At 56.2% G+C, this 21,536-nt stretch overlaps 1 protein-coding gene across 8 annotated transcripts; it reads right to left on the bottom strand.

Moving 5' to 3' along the window:
- Positions 1–2,700: 2,700 nt before the first annotated feature.
- On the bottom strand, positions 2,701–15,964 carry bola1 (bolA family member 1). 8 transcript variants are annotated; one of them, XM_085978441.1, is made up of 2 exons: positions 15,856–15,964; positions 2,701–3,373 (listed from the first exon to the last, which is right to left on the bottom strand). In XM_085978441.1, the coding sequence occupies exon 2, from the start codon at positions 3,340–3,342 to the stop codon at positions 2,902–2,904; it is 441 nt and encodes a 146-aa protein (XP_085834567.1). In that variant the 5' UTR covers positions 3,343–3,373; positions 15,856–15,964; the 3' UTR covers positions 2,701–2,901. The 8 variants fall into 8 exon arrangements, with proteins under 8 accessions (XP_085834567.1, XP_085834568.1, XP_085834563.1 ...); XM_085978442.1 differs by having other exon boundaries at positions 2,701–3,366; XM_085978437.1 differs by lacking the exon at positions 15,856–15,964 and adding an exon at positions 15,442–15,575.
- Between the last annotated feature and the right edge of the window lie 5,572 nt (positions 15,965–21,536).

Raw genomic sequence — 21,536 nt, 5'->3', positions numbered from 1 at the left:
AGGGGGTGGAGGGAGAGGGGGTGGAGGGAGAGGGGGTGGAGGGAGAGGGGGTGGAGGGAGAGGGGGTGGAGGGAGAGGGGGTGGAGGGAGAGGGGGTGGAGGGAGAGGGGGTGGAGGGAGAGGGGGTGGAGGGAGAGGGAGGGGGTGGAGAGGGTGGGGGGAGGGGGTGGAGGGAGAGGGAGGGGGTGGAGAGGAGAGGGAGGGGGTGGAGAGGAGGGGGTGGAGAGGGGTGGGGGGAGGGGGGGTGGGGGAAGGGGGTGGGGTGGTGGGGGGTGGGGGTGGGGGGAGGGGGTGGGGGGAGGGGGGAGGGGGGGTGGGGGGAGAGGGAGGGGGGGAGAGGGAGGGGGTGGGGGGGAAAGGAGGGAGGGGGAGGGAGGGAGGGGGAGGGGGAAGAGGGAGGGGGAAGAGGGGAGGGAGGGAGGAGCTACATTTGACCTCAGTACCCAGGGTGACTAAGCAAAGCATCAGATTCTGCCTCTTGATATTATCCGGTGCCACCTGCTGGACACTGGACGAAGACGGGATGAGGACTGGTGGTGCCCCTGCAGTCGAATATCTTCCCGACACTCGCTCTCTCGGTTCACACATTAAGAACACCCACTGGTGGCGAAATGCAATGCTAAGGAAACTATATTTTAAAATTCTGTTACGGGGAGACTGGAGAAGCTGGGATTGTTCTCATAAGAACATAAGAAATAGGAGCAGGAATAGGCCACTTGGCCCCTCGAGCCTGCTCCGCCATTCAATAAGATCACGGCTGATCTTGGGCTCAAAGCCACATCCCCGCCCGCTCCCCATAACCCTTCACTCCCTTATCTTGCAAAAATCTGTCTGTCTCCACCTTAAATATATTTAATGACCCAGCCTCCACAGCTCTCCGGGGCAGAGAATTCCACAGATTTACGACCCTCAGAGAAGAAATTCCTCCTCATCTCAGTTCTAAAAGGGCGACCCTTTATTCTGAGACTGTGCCCCCGAGTTCTAGATTTCCCAACGAGGGGAAACATCCTCTCTGCATCTACCCTGTCGAGCCCCCTCAGTATCTTATATGTTTCAATAAGATCACCTCTCATTCTTCTAAATTCCAATGAGTATCGGCCCAACCTGCTCAACCTTTCTTCATAAGTCAACCCCTCATCTCTGGAATTAACCGAGTGAATCGTCTCTGAACTGCCTCCAATGCAAGTATATCCCTCCTTAAATAAGGAGACCAAAACTGTACACAGTACTCCAGGTGTGGTCTCACCAAAACCCTGTACATGTGTAGCAGGACTTCCCTGTTTTTATACTCCAGCCCCCTTGAAATAAAGGCCAACATTCCATTTGCCTTTTTGATTACTTCCTGTACCTGCATGGTAACTTTTTGTGTTTCGTGCACAAGGACCCCCAGGCCCCTCCGAACTGTAGCGTTTTGTAATCTCTATTTAAATAATAATTTCCTTTTTTATTTTTCCTGCCAAAGTGGATAACCTCGCACTTTCCCACATTATACTCCATCTGCCAGATGTTTGCCCACTCACTTAGCCTGTCTATATCCCTTTGCAGATTCTTTGAGTCCTCTGCACAACTTGCTTTCCCACCCATCTTTGTATCATCCGCAAACTTGGCTACAGTACACTCGGTCCCTTCATCCAAGTCATTAATGTAGATTGTAAATAGTTGAGGCCCCAGCACCGATCCCTGTGGCACCCCACTAGTTACCGTTTGCCAACCGGAAAATGACCCATTTATCCCAACTCTCTGCTTTCTGTTAGTTAGCCAATTCTCTATCCATGCTAATATATTACCCCCAACCCTGTGAGCTCTTGTCTTATGCAGTAACCTTTTATGTGGCACCTTATCGAATGCCTTCTGGAAATCCAAATACACATCCACTGGCTCATCTCTGTCCACCCTGCTTGTTACATCCTCAAAGGATTCCAGCAAATTTGTTAAACATGATTTCCCTTTCATAAAACCATGCCGACTCTGCTTGACTGCATTATGATTTTCCAAGTGCCCTGCTACTGCTTCCTTAATGAAGGACTCCAGCATTTTCCCAACGACAGACGTTAGGCTAACTGGTCTATAGGTTCCTGCTTTCTGTCTCCCTCCTTTCTTAAATAGGGGTGTTACATTTGCGGTTTTCCAATCCGCTGGGACCTCTCCAGAGTCCAGGGAATTTTGGTGCATTGCAACCAATGCATCCACTATCTCTGCAGCCACTTCTTTTAAGACCCTGGGATGCAGGCCATCTGGTCCAGGGGACTTGTCGTCTTTTAGTCCCATTATTTTACCGAGTACTATTTCCTTAGAGCAGAGAAGGTTAAGAGGAGATTTAATAGAGGTGTTCAAAATCATGAAGGGTTCTGATCGAGTAAATCAGGAGAAAGTGTTTCCAGTGGCAGGAGGGTCGGTAACCAGAGGACACAGATTGAAGATAATCGGTAAAAGAACCAGAGGGGAGATGAGGAGAATGTTTTTTACACAGCGAGTTGTTGTGATCTGGAACGCGCTGCCTGAAAGGGCGGTGGGAGCAGATTCAATCGTAACTTTCAAAAGATAATTGGATAAATACTTGAATAGGAAAAATTTACAGGGTCATGGGGAGAGAGCAGGGGGGAGTGGGGCTAATTGGAGAGCTCTTTCAAAGAGCCGGCACAGGCACGCTGGGCCGAATGGCCTCCTTCTGTGATTCTATGTGATAGATATTATGGAAACTGTAGAGGAAACAGATTTATTTTCTTGATCATCAACCTGCCATTTTTCAAATTACAAAAAAGCAAAGCTTTGTTTTGTCAGAACATTCCAGAAGTCCATCGTGCGACAGCGACCTCAGTCGGTCTCCGCGCCCCCCCCCCCACCCCCCTGCAGGCTGCTCTCCCGGGCCCTGCTTCACCAGCCCACCACCACCCCCCCACCTCAGTCTCTGGAAGGCCCTCCCAGTTTGACCGCCATGTGCGGGTCATGTTTGGAGCCCCCCAGGCAGGCCGGGCTCTTGTCGACGTGGGGCTCGGCCTCCCACTGCCGGGGGGTCCGGGCCTGGATGGAGAGGGCGTGGACCCTGGACGCCAGCTCCTCCTTCAGGGTCTCGTTGACCAGCCGGTGCCTCTGGAGCAGGGGCACCCCCTCGAAGCGTTCGCTCACCACCACCACCTTGAAGTGGGTCTCGGAGCCGGCGGGCACCGCGTGCATGTGGCTCTCGTTGATGACCTCCAGGTGCGTGGGCGCCAGGCTCCACGCCAGCTTGGCAAGGATGGCGCTCTCCACCGGCCTCTCCATGGCCCGGGCCGCTGAAGTCGTCGCCGCCGCTCTCGAGCCCAGGGCCGGCGCGGATCGAAGCAGCTTCACCAGAAAACTCATCCAGGCTCCCGCTGCCGTCGGCACCTGTGGACTGAAGCAGTGAGGCACCACGGTTAGAGATCCCGAGGCCGTCAGTGCAGCGACCACAAGAGGTGGACCTTCCAACTCCACTCCCCCGCCCCCCCCAACATCTCGGTCTCCTTGAGTCGCAAACCTTCGGATGAGACGTTAAGCCAAGGCCTCGTCCGCTCTCTCAGGTGGATGTAAAAGATCCCACGGCCACCATTGGAAGAAGAGCAGGGGGAGTTCTCCCCGGTGTCCTGGGGCCAATATTCATCCCTCAACCAACATCACTAAAACAGATGATCTGGTCATTATCACATTGCTGTTTGTGGGAGCTTGCTGTGCACAAATTGGCTGCCGCGTTTCCTACATTACAACAGTGACCACACTTCAAAAAGTACTTCATTGGCTGTAAAACGCTTTGGGATCTTTAATATCCACTTGACAGGGTCTCGGTTTAACATCTCATCTGAAAGAGGGCCCCTCCGACAGTGCGGCGCTCCCTCAGTACTGCCCCTCCAACAGTGCGGCGCTCCCTCAGTACTGCCCCTCCGACAGTGCGGCGCTCCCTCAGTGCTGCCCCTCTGACAGTGCGGCTCTCCCTCAGTACCGCCCCTCCGACTGTGCGGCGCTCCCTCAGTGCCGCCCCTCCGACAGTGCGGCGCTCCCTCAGTGCCGCCCCTCCGACAGTGCGGCGCTCCCTCAGTACCGCCCCTCCGACATTGCGGCGCTCCCTCAGCACCGCCCCTCCGACATTGCGGCGCTCCCTCAGCACCGCCCCTCCGACACTCCCTCGGTACTGACCCTCCGACAGTGCGGCACTCCCTCAGTACTGCCCCTCCGACAGTGCGGCGCTCCCTCAGTACTGCCCCTCCGACAGTGCGGCACTCCCTCAGTACTGCCCCTCCGACAGTGCGGCGCTCCCTCAGTACCGCCCCTCCGACAGTGCGGCGCTCCCTCAGTACTGCCCCTCCGACAGTGCGGCACTCCCTCAGTACCGCCCCTCCGACAGTGCGGCGCTCCCTCAGCACCGCCCCTCCGACAGTGCGACACTCCCTCAGTACTGCCCCTCCGACAGTGCGGCTCTCCCTCAGTACTGCCCCTCCGACAGTGCGGCACTCCCTCAGTACTGACCCTCCGACAGTGCGGCACTCCCTCAGTACTGCCCCTCCGACAGTGCGGCGCTCCCTCAGTACTGCCCCTCCGACAGTGCGGCGCTCCCTCAGTACTGCCCCTCCGACAGTGCGGCGCTCCCTCAGTACTGCCCTTCTGACAGTGCAGCACTCCCTCAGTACTGCCCCTCCGACAGTGCGGCGCTCCCTCAGTACTGCACTGGGAGTGTCGGTCTCGATTATGGGTCCTTACATGCACACAGACTCGCCGGGGCAGTAAATAGAGCGAGTGCCCTCGGATGATGACTGTAAGCGGTTGTCTGTAGTTATACGCACACATCACAGGTTAATGTAAGAACCAGGGCTGGGATCTTCCTGCAGGTCCCAATCACAGTCAGAGCGCAGGGGACACGACCACGGGTAGCCTAACTGAGCAACACTGGCAGAGTCCTGGGACTCGGATTACTCACAGCGTCTCACTCGAGTGGTTGTACGTGGCACCGAGCTCAACCAATGCCAACTGCAATAGCCAGCAACATGCTCAGCTGGTGGCGTGAGGCCTCCTCCGCGCTGCCTCATAGCCCAGCCTGGCGGCCGGGGACTCAGCCCCAGATCCCCAGGGAGAAGCGACCGAGGCCGGGGCAGCCTGGCAGAGCCTGGCACAACCTGGAAAAACCTAGAAAAACCTGGCACGGCCTTGAAAATCTTGGAAAAGCCTGGCACTGCCTGGAAAATCCTGACACCGCCTGGAAAAGCCTGGCACGGTCTGGAAAATCCTGGAAAAGCCTGGCACGGTCTGGAAAATCTTGGAAAAGCCTGGCACTGCCTGGAAAATCCTGACACCGCCTGGAAAAGCCTGGCACGGTCTGGAAAAGCCTGGCACCGCCTGGAAAAGCCTGGCACCGCCTGGAAAATCCTGGCACCGCCTGGAAAAGCCTGGCACTGCCTGGAAAATCCTGGAAAAGCCTGGCACCGCCTGGAAAAGCCTGGCACCGCCTGGAAAATCCTGGAAAATCCTGGCACCGTCTGGAAAAGCCTGGCACCGCCTGGAAAAGCCTGGCACTGCCTGGGAAAGCCTGGCACCGCCTGGGAAAGCCTGGCAATGCTCCCTCCTACCTGGAGCCTCAGTGACTTGGTGCCTCTCCGGAGGTGAGCAGGTTCCAGGGCGGGATTCCACCGCACAGTGGATGGAACCACAGGAAGCCAAAGAGGCCGAGCGACAACTTCAGTCCCGGTAAAGCCCCCGCCCCTCCTCTCCTCTCTGCCCCGCCTCGGCCCTACATTACATTGTATTACATCACATTACATTACATTGATTGCAGCGCCGCTCTCACCCTCCACAGCCCCGGGCCCAGCTGTCAAGCCAGTGCGCCTGCGCACACACAACACAACACCCCCCCGCGCGGGGGCGGCTGGGATTTGTAGTTTCCGGGGTTGGGGGGGGGGTGGAGGGTGCGCGCGCATGGGCCCCGCGGTCACCATGGCAACCCTACCGGCCGCCGCTCGGGCACCTGACACGGCGAGTGACCCTTGGCCTGAATTAACCCCTGACCTCACCACCACCAACAACAACAACAACTTGGATATGACAACAACTTGCGTTTATCCGGCGCCGTTAACGCAGTGAAATGTCCCGCGGCGCTTCCCAGGAGCGGAATCAGACCCCGAGCCACAGCAGGAGACATTAGGGACAGGTGAGCAGAAGCTGGGCCAAAGAGGCAGGTTTTAAGGAGCATCTTAAAGGAGGAGAGAGGTGGAGAGGTTCAGGGAGGGAATCCCTGAGCTCGGGGCCCAGGCGGCTGAAGGCACGGCCGCCAATGGTGGGGCGATGGGAATCAGGGGGTGAGTGGACAAGAGGCCATAGAAACATAGGAGATAGGAGCAGGAGTCGGCCATTCGGCCCCTCGAGCCTGCTCCGCCATTCAATGCGATCATGGCTGATCATCCAAATTCAGTACCCTGTCCCTGCTTTCTCCCCATATCCCTTGATCCCTTTAGCCTCAAGAAATATATCCAACTCCTTCTTGAATACATTTAATGAATTGGCCTCCACTACCTTCTGTGGTAGAGAATGACGTATGAGGAGAGATTGGGTCGATTGGGCTTGTACTCACTGGAGTTTAGAAGAATGAGAGAGGATCTCATTGAAACTTATAAAATTCTGACAGGACCGGACAGACTAGATGCAGGAAGGATGTTCCCGATGGCGGGGGAGTCCAGAACCAGGGGTCACAGTCTAAGGATAAGGGGTAAGCCATTTAGGACTGAGATGAGGAGGAATTTCTTCACCCAGAGAGTGGTGAACCTGTGGAATTCTCTGCCAGAGAAGGCAGTAGAGGCCAGTTCATTAAATATATTCAAGAAGGAGTTGGATATATTTCTTAAGGCTAAAGGGATCAAGGGGTATGGGGAGAAAGCAGGGGCCGGGTACTGAATTTGGATGATCAGCCATGATCGCATTGAATGGCGGAGCAGGCTCGAGGGGCTGAATGGCCTACTCCTGCTCCTATCTTCTATATTTGCACAGGTTCACCACTCCCTGGGTGAAGAAATTCCTCATCTCTGTCCTAAATGGCTTACCCCTTATCCTTAGACTGTGACCCCTGGTTCTGGACTCCCCGGCCATCGGGAACATCCTGCATCTAGTCTGTCTAGTCCTGTTAGAATTTTATAAGTTTCAATGAGAGGCCAGAATTGGAGGAACGCAGAGATCTCGGGGGTAGATGTGGGGCTGAAGGAGATTCGAGGGCCGTGGAGGGATTTGAAAACAATGACGAGAATTTTGAAATCGGGGCGTTGCTCAACCGGGAGCCAATGTAGGTCAGCGAGCCACAATGGGGTGATGGGTGAACGGGACTGGGTGCGAGGTAGGACACGGGGCAGCAGAGTTTTGGATGACCTCAAGCTTACGGAGGGTGGAATCAGTGAGGCAGGCCCTGGAGAGCGTTGGAATAGTCGAGTTTGGAGGTAAAGGCATGGATGAGGGTTTCAGCAGTGGATGAACTGAGGCAAGGGCGGAGACGGGCGATGTTACGGAGTTTCGCACCCTCCACCACCGGCGCACCGTGGCTGCAGTGTGTACCATCTACAAGATGCACTGCAGCAACTCGCCAAGGCTTCTTCGGCAGCACCTCACAAACCCACAACCTCTTCCACCTAGAAGGACAAGGGCAGCAGGCGCATGGGAACACCACCACCTCCAAGTTCCCCTCCAAGTCACACACACCATCCTGACTTGGAAATATATCGCCGTTCCTTCATCGTCGCTGGGTCAAAATCCTGGAACTCCCTCCCTAACAGCACTGTGGGAGCACCTTCACCACATGGACTGCAGCGGTTCAAGAAGGCGGCTCACCACCACCTTCTCAAGGGCAACGAGGGATGGGCAATAAATGCCGGCCTTGCCAGCAACGCCCACATCACGTGAACAAATTTTTAAAAAGATGGAATTAGGCGGTCTTAGTGATGGCTCGGATATGTGCTCAGAAGTATTTTCAGGGTCAGATATGACACCAAGGCAGCAAACAGTCTGGTTCAGCCTCAGACAGATGTTAGGGAGAGGGATGGAGTCAGTAATCCAGTGAGAGTCAGGGGCTTCATTGAATTACTATATAGCTGTGGCCCCGCAGGTGAAGAGCGGTAATGGGAGGCTGGTCAGTGCGCATCGAGTTGGGTCAGAAGAATTTTCAGACAACCAATACAATACAATAATAATACAAACCACCGGGGGGCAATGTAGCCTCTGTATTTCTATCTTTAATATCATCCTGTGAAATCTGCTTGAATAAAGTGAAACAGACTGGACCCAGACTGACACACTCCCGGAGCAGACTGTACCCAGACTGACACACTCCCGGAGCAGACTGTACCCAGACTGAGACACTCCCGGAGCAGACTGTACCCAGACTGAGACACTCCCGGAGCAGACTGTATCCAGACTGACACACTCCCGGAGCAGACTGTACCCAGACTGACACACTCCCGGAGCAGACTGTACCCAGACTGACACACTCCTGGAGCAGACTGTATCCAGACTGACACACTCCCGGAGCAGACTGTACCCAGACTGACACACTCCCGGAGCAGACTGTACCCAGACTGACACACTCCTGGAGCAGACTGTACCCAGACTGACACACTCCCGGAGCAGACTGTACCCAGACTGAGACACTCCCGGAGCAGACTGTACCCAGACTGACACACTCCCGGAGCAGACTGTACCCAGACTGACACACTCCCGGAGCAGACTGTACCCAGACTGACACACTCCCGGAGCAGACTATACCCAGACTGACACACTCCCGGAGCAGACTGTACCCAGACTGACACACTCCCGGAGCAGACTGTACCCAGACTGACACACTCCCGGAGCAGACTGTACCCAGACTGACACACTCCCGGAGCAGACTGTACCCAGACTGACACACTCCCGGAGCAGACTGTACCCAGACTGACACACTCCTGGAGCAGACTGTACCCAGACTGACACACTCCCAGAGCAGACTGTACCCAGACTGACACACTCCTGGAGCAGACTGTACCCAGACTGACACACTCCCGGAGCAGACTGTACCCAGACTGACACACTCCCGGAGCAGACTGTACCCAGACTGACTCACTCCCGGAGCAGACTGTACCCAGAATGACACACTCCCAGAGCAGACTGTACCCAGACTGACACACTGCCGGAGCAGACTGTACCCAGACTGCCACACTCCCGGAGCAGACTGTACCCAGACGGACACACTCCTGGAGCAGACTGTACCCAGACTGACACACTCCCAGAGCAGACTGTACCCAGACTGACACACTCCCGGAGCAGACTGTACCCAGACTGAGACACTCCCGGTGCAGACTGTACCCAGACTGACACACTCCTGGTGCAGACTGTACCCAGACTGACCCACTCCCGGAGCAGACTGTACCCAGACTGACACACTCCCGGAGCAGACTGTACCCAGACTGACACACTCCTGAAGCAGACTGTACCCCGACTGAGACACTCCCGGAGCAGACTGTACCCCGACTGACACACTCCCGGAGCAGACTGTACCCAGACTGACACACTCCCGGAGCAGACTGTACCCAGACTGACACACTCCCGGAGCAGACTGTACCCAGACTGACACACTCCTGGAGCAGACTGTACCCAGACTGACACACTCCCGGAGCAGACTGTACCCAGACTGACTCACTCCTGGAGCAGACTGTACCCAGACTGACACACTCCCGGAGCAGACTGTACCCAGACTGACACACTCCCGGAGCAGACGGTAGCCAGACTGACACACTCCCGGAGCAGACTGTACCCAGACTGACACACTCCCGGAGCAGACTATACCCAGACTGACACACTCCCGGAGCAGACTGTACCCAGACTGACACACTCCCGGAGCAGACTGGACCCAGACTGACACACTCCCGGAGCAGACTGTACCCAGACTGACACACTCCCGGAGCAGACAGTACCCAGACTGACACACTCCTGGTTCAGACTGTACCCAGACTGACACACTCCCGGAGCAGACTGTACCCAGACTGACACACTCCCGGAGCAGACTGTACCCAGACTGACACACTCCCGGTGCAGACTGTTCCCAGACTGACACACTCCCGGAGCAGACTGTACCCAGACTGACACACTCCCGGAGCAGACTATACCCAGACTGACACACTCCTGGAGCAGACTGTACCCAGACTGACACACTCCCGGAGCAGACTGTACCCAGACTGACACACTCCCAGAGCAGACTGTACCCAGACTGACACACTCCCGGAGCAGACTGTACCCAGACTGACACACTCCCAGAGCAGACTGTACCCAGACTGACACACTCCCGGAGCAGACTGTACCCAGACTGACACACTCCTGGTGCAGACTGTACCCAGACTGACACACTCCCGGAGCAGACTGTACCCAGACTGACACACTCCTGGAGCAGACTGTACCCAGACTGACACTCTCCCAGAGCAGACTGTACCCAGACTGAGACACTCCCGGAGCAGACTGTACCCAGACTGACACACTCCTTGAGCAGACTGTACCCAGACTGACACTCTCCCAGAGCAGACTGTACCCAGACTGAGACACTCCCGGAGCAGACTGGACCCAGACTGACACACTCCCGGAGCAGACTGTACCCAGACTGACACACTCCCGGAGCAGACTGTACCCAGACTGACACACTCCTGGTGCAGACTGTACCCAGACTGCCACACTCCCGGAGCAGACTGTACCCGGACTGACACACTCCTGGAGCAGACTGCACCCAGACTGACCCACTCCCGGAGCAGACTGTACCCAGACTGACTCACTCCCGGAGCAGACTGTACCCAGACTGACACACTCCTGGTGCAGACTGTACCCAGACTGCCACACTCCCGGAGCAGACTGTACCCAGACTGACAGACTCCCGGAGCAGACTGTACCCAGACTGACACACTCCCGGAGCAGACTGTACCCAGACTGACACACTCCCGGAGCAGACTGTACCCAGACTGACACACTCCTGGAGCAGACTGTTCCCAGACTGATCCACTCCTGGAGCAGACTGTACCCAGACTGACACACTCCCGGAGCAGACTGTACCCAGACTGAGACACTCCCGGAGCAGACTGTACACAGACTGACACACTCCTGGAGCAGACTGTACCCAGACTGACACACTCCTGGAGCAGACTGTACCCAGACTGACACACTCCTGGAGCAGACTGTACCCAGACTGACACACTCCTGGAGCAGACTGCACCCAGACTGACACACTCCCGGAGCAGACTGTACCCAGACTGACACACTCCTGGAGCAGACTGTACCCAGACTGACACACTCCTGGAGCAGACTGTACCCAGACTGACACACTCCCGGAGCAGACTGTACCCAGACTGACACACTCCTGGAGCAGACTGTACCCAGACTGACACACTCCTGGAGCAGACTGTACCCAGACTGACACACTCCCGGAGCAGACTGTACCCAGACTGACTCACTCCCGGAGCAGACTGTTCCCAGACTGAGACACTCCCGGAGCAGACTGTACCCAGGCTGACACACTCCCGGAGCAGACTGTACCCAGGCTGACACACTCCCGGAGCAGACTGTACCCAGACTGACACACTCCTGGAGCAGACTGTACCCAGACTGACACACTCCCGGAGCAGACTGTACCCAGACTGACACACTCCTGGAGCAGACTGTATCCAGACTGACACACTCCCGGAGCAGACTGTACCCAGACTGACACACTCCTGGAGCAGACTGTACCCAGACTGACACACTCCTGGAGGAGACTGTATCCAGACTGACACACTCCCGGAGCAGACTGTACCCAGACTGACACACTCCTGGTGCAGACTGTACCCAGACTGACACACTCCTGGAGCAGACTGTACCCAGACTGAAACTCTCCCGGAACAGACTGTACCCAGACTGACCCACTCCCGGAGCAGACTGTACCCAGACTGACACACTCCCGGAGCAGACTGTACCCAGACTGACACACTCCCGGTGCAGACTGTACCCAGACTGACACACTCCCGGAGCAGACTGTACCCAGACTGAGACACTCCCGGAGCAGACTGTTCCCAGACTGACACACTCCCGGAGCAGACTGTACCCAGACTGACACACTCCTGGAGCAGACTGTTCCCAGACTGACACACTCCCGGAGCAGACTGTACCCAGACTGACACACTCCTGGAGCAGACTGTACCCAGACTGACACACTCCCGGAGCAGACTGTACCCAGACTGACACACTCCCGGAGCAGACTGTACCCAGACTGACACACTCCCGGAGCAGAGTGTACCCAGACTGACACACTCCCGGAGCAGACTGTACCCAGACTGACACACTCCCGGAGCAGACTGTACCCAGACTGACACACTCCCGGAGCAGACTGTACCCAGACTGACACACTCCCGGAGCAGACTGTACCCAGACTGACACACTCCCGGAGCAGACTGTACCCAGACTGAGAGACTCCCGGAGCAGATTGTACCCAGACTGACACACTCCCGGAGCAGACTGTACCCAGACTGACACACTCCCGGAGCAGACTGTACCCAGACTGAGACACTCCCGGAGCAGACTGTACCCAGACTGACACACTCCTGGAGCAGACTGTACCCAGACTGACACACTCCTGGAGCAGACTGTACCCAGACTGACACACTCCTGGAGCAGACTGTACCCAGACTGACACACTCCCGGAGCAGACTGTACCCAGACTGACACACTCCTGGAGCAGACTGTACCCAGACTGACACACTCCTGGAGCAGACTGTACCCAGACTGACACACTCCTGGAGCAGACTGTACCCAGACTGAGAGACTCCCGGAGCAGACTGTTCCCAGACTGACACACTCCTGGAGCAGACTGTACCCAGACTGACACACTCCCGGAGCAGACTGTTCCCAGACTGACACACTCCTGGAGCAGACTGTACCCAGACTGACACACTCCTGGAGCAGACTGTACCCAGACTGACACACTCCCGGAGCAGACTGTACCCAGACTGACACACTCCTGGAGCAGACTGTACCCAGACTGACACACTCCTGGAGCAGACTGTACCCAGACTGAGACACTCCCGGAGCAGACTGTACCCAGACTGAGACACTCCCGGAGCAGACTGTACCCAGACTGAGACACTCCCGGAGCAGACTGTACCCAGACTGACACACTCCCAGAGCAGACTGTACCCAGACTGACACACTCCCGGAGCAGACTGTACCCAGACTGACACACTCCTGGAGCAGACTGTACCCAGACTGACACACTCCTGGAGCAGACTGTACCCAGACTGACACACTCCCGGAGCAGACTGTACCCAGACTGAGACACTCCCGGAGCAGACTGTACCCAGACTGACACACTCCCGGAGCAGACTGTACCCAGACTGACACACTCCTGGAGCAGACTGTACCCAGACTGACACACTCCTGGAGCAGACTGTTCCCAGACTGACACACTCCCGGAGCAGACTGTACCCAGACTGACACACTCCTGGAGCAGCCTGTACCCAGACTGACACACTCCTGGTGCAGACTGTACCCAGACTGACACACTCCTGGAGCAGACTGTACCCAGACTGACACACTCCCGGAGCAGACTGTACCCAGACTGAGACACTCCCGGAGCAGACTGTACCCAGACTGAGACACTCCCGGAGCAGACTGTACCCAGACTGAGACACTCCCGGAGCAGACTGTACCCAGACTGACACACTCCCGGAGCAGACTGTACCCAGACTGACACACTCCCGGAGCAGACTGTACCCAGACTGACACACTCCTGGAGCAGACTGTACCCAGACTGACACACTCCCGGAGCAGACTGTACCCAGACTGACACACTCCCGGAGCAGACTGCACCCAGACTGACACACTCCTGGAGCAGACTGTACCCAGACTGACACACTCCCGGAGCAGACTGTACCCAGACTGACACACTCCCGGTGCAGACTGTACCCAGACTGACACACTCCCGGAGCAGACTGTACCCAGACTGACACACTCCCGGAGCAGACTGTACCCAGACTGACACACTCCCGGAGCAGACTGTACCCAGACTGACTCACTCCTGGAGCAGACTGTACCCAGACAGACACACTCCTGGAGCAGACTGTACCCAGACTGACACACTCCCGGAGCAGACTGTACCCAGACAGACACACTCCTGGAGCAGACTGTACCCAGACTGACACACTCCTGGAGCAGACTGCACCCAGACTGAGACACTCCCGGAGCAGACTGTACCCAGACTGACACACTCCCGGAGCAGACTGTACCCAGACTGACACACTCCTGGTGCAGACTGTACCCAGACTGACACACTCCCGGAGCAGACTGTACCCAGACTGACACACTCCCGGAGCAGACTGTACCCAGACTGACACACTCCCGGAGCAGACTGTACCCAGACTGAGACACTCCTGGAGCAGACTGTACCCAGACTGACACACTCCCGGAGCAGACTGTACTCAGACTGACACACTCCCAGAGCAGACTGTACCCAGACTGACACACTCCCGGAGCAGACTGTACCCAGACTGACACACTCCCGGAGCAGACTGTACCCAGACTGGCACACTCCCGGAGCAGACTGTACCCAGACTGAGACACTCCTGGTGCAGACTGTACCCAGACTGACACCCTCCCGGAGCAGACTGTCCCCAGACTGACACACTCCCGGAGCAGACTGTACCCAGACTGACACACTCCTGGTGCAGACTGTACCCAGACTGACACACTCCCGGTGCAGACTGTACCCAGACTGACACACTCCCGGAGCAGACTGTACCCAGACTGACACACTCCCGGAGCAGACTGTACCCAGACTGACACACTCCCGGAGCAGACTGTACCCAGACTGACACACTCCTGGTGCAGACTGTACCCAGACTGACACACTCCTTGTGCAGACTGTACCCAGACTGACACACTCCCGGAGCAGACTGTACCCAGACTGACACACTCCCGGAGCAGACTGTCCCCAGACTGACACACTCCCGGAGCAGACTGTACCCAGACTGACACACTCCCGGAGCAGACTGTACCCAGAGTGACACACTCCCGGAGCAGACTGTACCCAGACTGACACACCCCCGGAGCAGACTGTACCCAGACTGACACACTCCCGGAGCAGACTGTTCCCAGACTGACACACTCCCGGAGCAGTCTGTCCCCAGACTGACACACTCCCGGAGCAGACTGTTCCCAGACTGACACACTCCCGGAGCAGACTGTCCCCAGACTGACTCACTCCCGGAGCAGACTGTTCCCAGACTGACACACTCCCGGAGCAGACTGTACCCAGACTGACACACTCCTGGAGCAGACTGTACCCAGACTGACACACTCCCGGAGCAGACTGTACCCAGACTGACTCACTCCCGGAGCAGACTGTACCCAGACTGACACAGTCTAGGCTGCCATACGGAGGACAGCACCTTTCATTACACAGAGTGCTGTGTTGTTTCAGACCTTTCCACTGTGAGCCTGGAGAGCGCGAGCTTGTCTTCCCCGCAGGGTCTGTCTCGCGCCTGCACCAACCCATCAAATAAATGAGACTTGACCATGCGGCAAAAAACACTGCACAGAAATAGTTCTGCTCCCTCGCCTGCTGTTTCTCACAACTCCGCTGCCCAGGGTCACTCTGTGACATATTCTCACGTGTTGTTCATGTGTGTCGGGCCCCCGCCCGCCCGCCCCCCCCTCCCCTCCCCTCACCGCGAACACCACCAGCTGGTCAAAGCTCTCAGCCAGACTGCAGTCGGCTCCTGTTAACGGGACCCCAGGCACCTCATGTCCTTCGCACACACACACAAGGGCAAGCTGAAAGATGACGGGGCTGCGTCACTGGGACACAAACTGCACCAAATTCAAGTTCATTCCTACCGCAGTTGTTTATTAAACAGGCGGCCCAGTTTCTGCCTCGAGTGAGGTCAGTCGGTGCCTCGTCCCGGGCCTTTCTCCTCCTGTCTGTTCCTTCACCTGTAAGTAAATCTCTGAGTTGAAGGGAGAGTGTGGAGGCCAGGGCACCCCACCTATTGTCCAGTAGGGGGTTCGGCATGGTTGAGGGTTTATGATTGGACAGGTTGGGTGATTGGGCAGATGCAGTATAATGTGGATAAATGCGAGGTTATCCACTTTGGTGTCAAAAACAAGAGGCAGATTATTATTTGAATGGCAATAGATTGGGAGAAGGGGAAGTGCAATGAGACCTGGGTGTCCTTGTGCACCAGTCGCTGAAGGTAAGCATGCAGGTGCAGCAGGCGGTTAAGAAGGCAAATGGTATGTTGGCCTTCGTAGCGAGAGGGTTCGAGTGCAGGAACAAGGATGTGTTGCTGCAGTTCAACAGGGCCTTGGGTATTGTGTGCAGTTTTGGTCGCCTTATCTGAGGAAGGATGTTCTTGCCATGGAGGGAGTGCAGCGAAGATTCACCAGACTGATACCTGGGATGGCAGGAATGACGTATGAGGAGAGATTGTGTCAATTGGGCTTGTACTCGCTGGAGTTTAGAAGAATGAGAGGGGATCTCATTGAAACTTATAAAATTCTAACAGGACTAGACAGACTAGATGCAGGAAGGATGTTCCCGATGGCGGAGAAGTCCAGAACCAGGGGTCACAGTCTAAAGATAAGGGGTAAGCCATTTAGGACAGAGATGAGGAGGAATTTCTTCACCCAGAGAGTGGTGAACCTGTGGAATTCTCTACCACAGAAGACAGTTGAGGCCAATTCATTAAATATATTCAAGAAGAAGTTGGATATATTTCTTAAGGCTAAAGGGATCAAGGGATATGGGGAGAAGGCCAGGGACAGGGTACTGAATTTCGATGATCAGCCATGATCTCATTGAATGGCGGAGCAGGCTCGAGGGGCCGAATGGCCTACTCCTGCTCCTATCTTCTATGTTTCTATGGTCCTGTCCAGTGCTAACCCCGACACGTCACAGGGCACAGACACAGGATGCGTGCTGATGGCTACTGATGTAAGAAAACTACTGGGCACTCGGTCTAAGCGTTAAACAAAGCTTTAATCAACTGTTTCACAACATGGAGGTCTAGTTGTGTCCTTCACTAGTTCCTGTTAAGAATGTCCTGCACAAGCTGGGCCCGTGCCCGAGTATTTATACTCTCCCTGGACAGCGCCACCCGCAGGCCGCTCAGTATTATTTCATAAGTCTTTCTTTCATGAATGACTGATTCATGTCAGGGACTAGCCATGAACATGGAGGAAAGTGCTGAGGGAACAGTCCCACAGAGCGCTGTGGATGCTGATTTATTGAGTATATGCAAGGCTGAGCTCGACAGATATTTGGACTCGAGGGGAATCGAGGGATATGGGGATCGGCCGGGGAAGGTGGAGTTGAGGTCGAAGAGCAGCCATGATCTCATTGAATGGCGGAGCAGGCTCGAGGGGCCGAATGGCCGCCTCCTGCTCCTGTTTCTTATGTTGATCGTATTCCTGAGCCACCAGTGAGAGCTGACGGGCGGACAAGAGACGCGGGAGGCGGGCAACTGAGCCTTTGAAGAACTCGAGGGCACTCGGTCCCAAAAACAATCCTCAGGGACTCCACCCCAAACGTTTGAACGCAGTGGGATCGTGCCCAGCAATGGCCTCCAGCCGTGACCCCGCCAGAGTCGGTGAGCTGGTGGTGGGTGTTGGCGCTGCCAGGGGGGCACAACTCTGGGCACCCACCTGCCCCAGGAGGCTTGGCAGTGCTGCAGTGGTGTCGAGGCCTCGGGGGGGGGGGTGGGGGTGGGTGGGGGTTAGCGGGGACCCCTCCAATCAGACTGTACCACCTCCTCTTCGGTGGGGGGGGTTGGCTCCAGGCCGCGGACCCCAATGCGGGCCTCACTCCCGCCACCTCTGAGGCCCGTACACCTCTTCCTGGTAAACTCGCCCTGCCTCCGGAGCTGCCAACCGCCTTGAGAGGCCTGCGATGTGGAAACCGCCAGCGCAAGGAGTCCCCACAGCTGCCAATTTCCCCTCCCCGCCCCCCTGGGTTTTCATTGCCCGGCCGAGGGGCCTGGAGAAGATGGAGAGGTGATGAGAATGACACAGAGAGGGAAAAATTCGGTATCGCCCCATTTGGGGCGCCGTTATCGGCCGTGCGCAAAGTTCAGCGCCTGGCGCTAATTCTCACCTCCGACAGGCTAAGCAAGCGGGCAGAGATTTGGCAGATGGAATACAATACTGGAAAGTGTGAGGTTATGCACTTTGGCAGGAAAAATCGTAGAGCAAGTTATTATCTTAATGGCAAGAAACTGGAAAGTACTGAAGTACAAAGGGATCTGGTGCACGAAACTCAAAAGGTTAGTATGCAGGTGCAGCAAGTGATTAAGAAGGCCAATGGAATGTTGGCTTTCATTGCTAGGGGGATAGAATATAAAAATAGGGAGGTATTGCTTCAGTTGTACAAGGTATTGGTGAGACCGCACCTGGAATACTGCGTACAGTTTTGGTGTCCATACTTAAGAAAAGACATACTTGCTCTCGAGTCAGTACAAAGAAGGTTCACTCGGTTAATCCCGGGGATGAGGGGATGGACATATGAGGAGAGGTTGAGTAGATTGGGACTCTACTCATTGGAGTTCAGAAGAATGAGAGGCGATCTTATTGAAACATATAAGATTGTGAAGGGATTGGATCGGGTGGATGCGGGGAGGATGTTCCCGATGATGGGTGAAACTAGAACTAGGGGGCATAGTCTTAGAATAAGGGGTTGCTCTTTCAAAACTGAGATGAGGAGGAACTACTTCACTCAGAGGGTGGTAGGTCCGTGGAATATGCTGCCCCAAAAAGCTGTAGAAGCTACATCATTACATAAATTTAAAACAGAAATAGAGAGTTTCCTAGAAGTAAAGGGAATTAAGGGTTACGGGGAGCGGGCAGGAATTTGGACATGAGTCTAGGTTTGGATCGGTCATGGCCCTGTGGGTAGCGGAGCGGGCCCAGGGGCCGTGTAGCCTGATCCTGCTCCTATTTCGTGTCTAATTCTGTTAGATTCAGGAGATGGTTCTGTGATAGTGGATTGGCGGTTAGGATCAGATCAGCCATGACCTTATTGAATGGCAGAGCAGGCTCGAGGGGCCGATTGGCCTACTCCTGCTCCTATTTCTTATGTTCTTATGACAGCAAACTTGGCTTTTATCGCCCCTGGAGGTGATTGGAGCGCTAAATCAGGCGCTTCACACCTGTCTTAAGGCGCAAAGGCCGAGGAGCGAGGCGCTACCTCAGAGCGCTGGCGAAGCAAGGAAGGGCAAATCAAAATAAACCTGCAAAGTGCTGCTCAGTCCCCAAAACTCCTTCACACAGCGTTGAATCTCTCCAGAAGTCTCTCTCTCTCTCTCTCAGAATGCGTGGTGCAAAAATGTCACTGACAAAAAAAGGCAGGAAGCGGCCACCTTTAAATAGCGCTCCCCCAGTCCCTTCCTGACAGCATAACGCTCCCCTCAACCTGTCGTTGCTCGCGGCAGGCGGTAAGGCAGGGGGCGCCACTCAATATCCGGTCCGGGGCGTTGCGCACTCGACTGACGTCACGATCTGCCGGAGATCGTGGCAGTAGTTTTTAGCGCCGCCGCAAAATGTCTAGTTAATCTCGCGAGCGGCGCAAACATCGCCGCGCCCGGGCGCTAGTTGCTTTGCGCCCCAATTGGCGCCCTCTTAAGGCGCTATCGGGAGGCGCAAACAACTGAATATTTCCCCCGGAATCTATAGCACAGAAACGTGCTGGAGTTTGTGCCTCCTCCCCACCCCTCTTCATCCCACCCCATCAGCGTGCCCTTCTGATAGGACCTTGCCCGGTGAGAGAGGACCGGAGGTTGTGAGCACTGAGTGTGTGATGTGAAGGGAGTTAATGAACGTCGACTTGAATCATGAGCAAGAGACTGGAGCCGAGAGACAGCCCTGGGTCTGCCTGCAGGCCCGGGCATTGATTTTAGTTGCCTGTGCGATGCCAGCACTAATCGGACTCTGAACAGGCTGCTCCAAGCCCCGTGGCTCGTGTGAGTGTACAGCGCAGCGAGACACGGACTCTCAACGCGCCAGCAGAGTCTGACACTGTCCCAGGCTGCCTGGGACGGGGGGCTGGGTGGGGAGGGGCTGGGGGGGCACTGGACAGAATGTACACACGTTCTGCTCCCTTAGCTTGCCATCACGGACCCTCCCTGCAACATCTAGGGGTCGAGCCCCGACCTCCTGAGGGGGCTCGACAAGGTAGATGCAGAGAGGATGTTTCCCCTCGTCAGGGAATCGAGAACTCGGGGCCACAGTCTCAGAATAAAGGGTCGCCCTTTTAGAACTGAGATGAGGAGGAATTTCTTCTCTCAGAGGGTCGTAAATCTGTGGAATTCTCTGCCCCAGAGAGCCGTGCAGGCTGGGTCATTAAATACATTTAAGGTGGAGATAGACAGATTTTTGCAAGATAAGGGAGTGAAGGGTTACGGGGAGCGGGCGGGGAAGTGGCTTCGAGCCCAAGATCAGCCGTGATCTTATTGAATGGCGGAGCAGGCTCGAGGGGCCGAGTGGCCTATTCCTGCTCCTAGTTCTCATGTTCTGATGTTCTCCCCGACTCTTTGCCCATCCATCAGTCAGATGATAATCTAAAGTGCCAAGGATTCGAGGACCACGAGATAGAGCAGTTTCTTGGAGAGCTTATTCCTGAAGGCAGGCTTCACGTGTCGGGGTGTTGGGGGGGGGCGCGGAGAGAATTGTGGAAATACACGGCGAGTCGCTCAGCATCTGACGGGGAGGATGGAGGGGGGGGGAGAGGGGCAGCTCAGTGTTTGGAGTCGGAGCCAGAGTTGTAAAGTCGGGAGGGCTAACACCGGGCGTACGCCACATCACCTGGCCCTCCCCTGGGGAGGTGGAGCTGGATTCTGTCCCCAGCAGGGGCGGGGGGCGCGAGCTGAGCTGCTCCTGGGCACTGCACCACACAGAGGGAAGGTTACTCCAGGGTTCCTGCTCCTGACCACTAACCAGAGACTGTTGCTGGTACGGGTGTGTGTATGGATGTTGGGTGAGGACAGGATTGGGTATGGATGGGCTGCCTCCCCCCGCCCCAGGTCAAATATCTGTCTCGGCACACGCGCGCGCACACACACGCACACACACACACACACACACACACACACACACACACGTGAGGTGGCAGAGGTCACCCAGCCACTGTGAACCCCACACCCTAGCGAGAGCCAGGGATCGCGACACCGTGGATCCGTACCCCTCGATCCTGGGCGCACTCCCGGCCCTGCGGACATCCTTCAATCCCATTGTACCCCCACTCAGGGACCAGGCGCTGGGCGGCAGAGGCAGGGCCCTGGGCTGGATTGCTGTGTGTCTAACTGAAGGCCAGCAGGCCCGAACGGCATTTGACGTGCCTCTCGGTGAAGTGGTTTGTCCGGGGGCGGTGGGGGACGGACCGAGGGGTCACTCTTGTGATCTTGTCTGAGATCAGATGACAGGGGTCCTGTTCCACAATGTTTGAACAGCAGAAGCTGAACGCCTGCTCCCTCCCTGTTCAGTCTCGGATCGTCCACTGTCTCAGTCACTAAATACACACGAGCCGATCG

The sequence above is a fragment of the Somniosus microcephalus genome, unplaced genomic scaffold (assembly GCF_052327205.1).
Source record: "Somniosus microcephalus isolate GS21.2 unplaced genomic scaffold, FLI_Smic_1.0 unresolved_chr7, whole genome shotgun sequence".
In the NCBI taxonomy this organism is placed as follows: Eukaryota; Metazoa; Chordata; class Chondrichthyes; order Squaliformes; family Somniosidae; genus Somniosus; species Somniosus microcephalus.
This window is presented reverse-complemented; position numbering and strand designations above follow the sequence as displayed.

Bases quoted from the DNA above. Each gene is read 5' to 3' on its own strand.
- bola1 (XM_085978437.1), bottom strand. From the start codon at position 15,536: ATGGTCAAGTCTCATTTATTTGATGGGTTGGTGCAGGCGCGAGACAGA. The intron at 3,374-15,441 runs GTCTGAAACAAC...TCACTGCTTCAG, and splicing joins TCCAGGCTCACAGTGGAAAG to TCCACAGGTGCCGACGGCAG.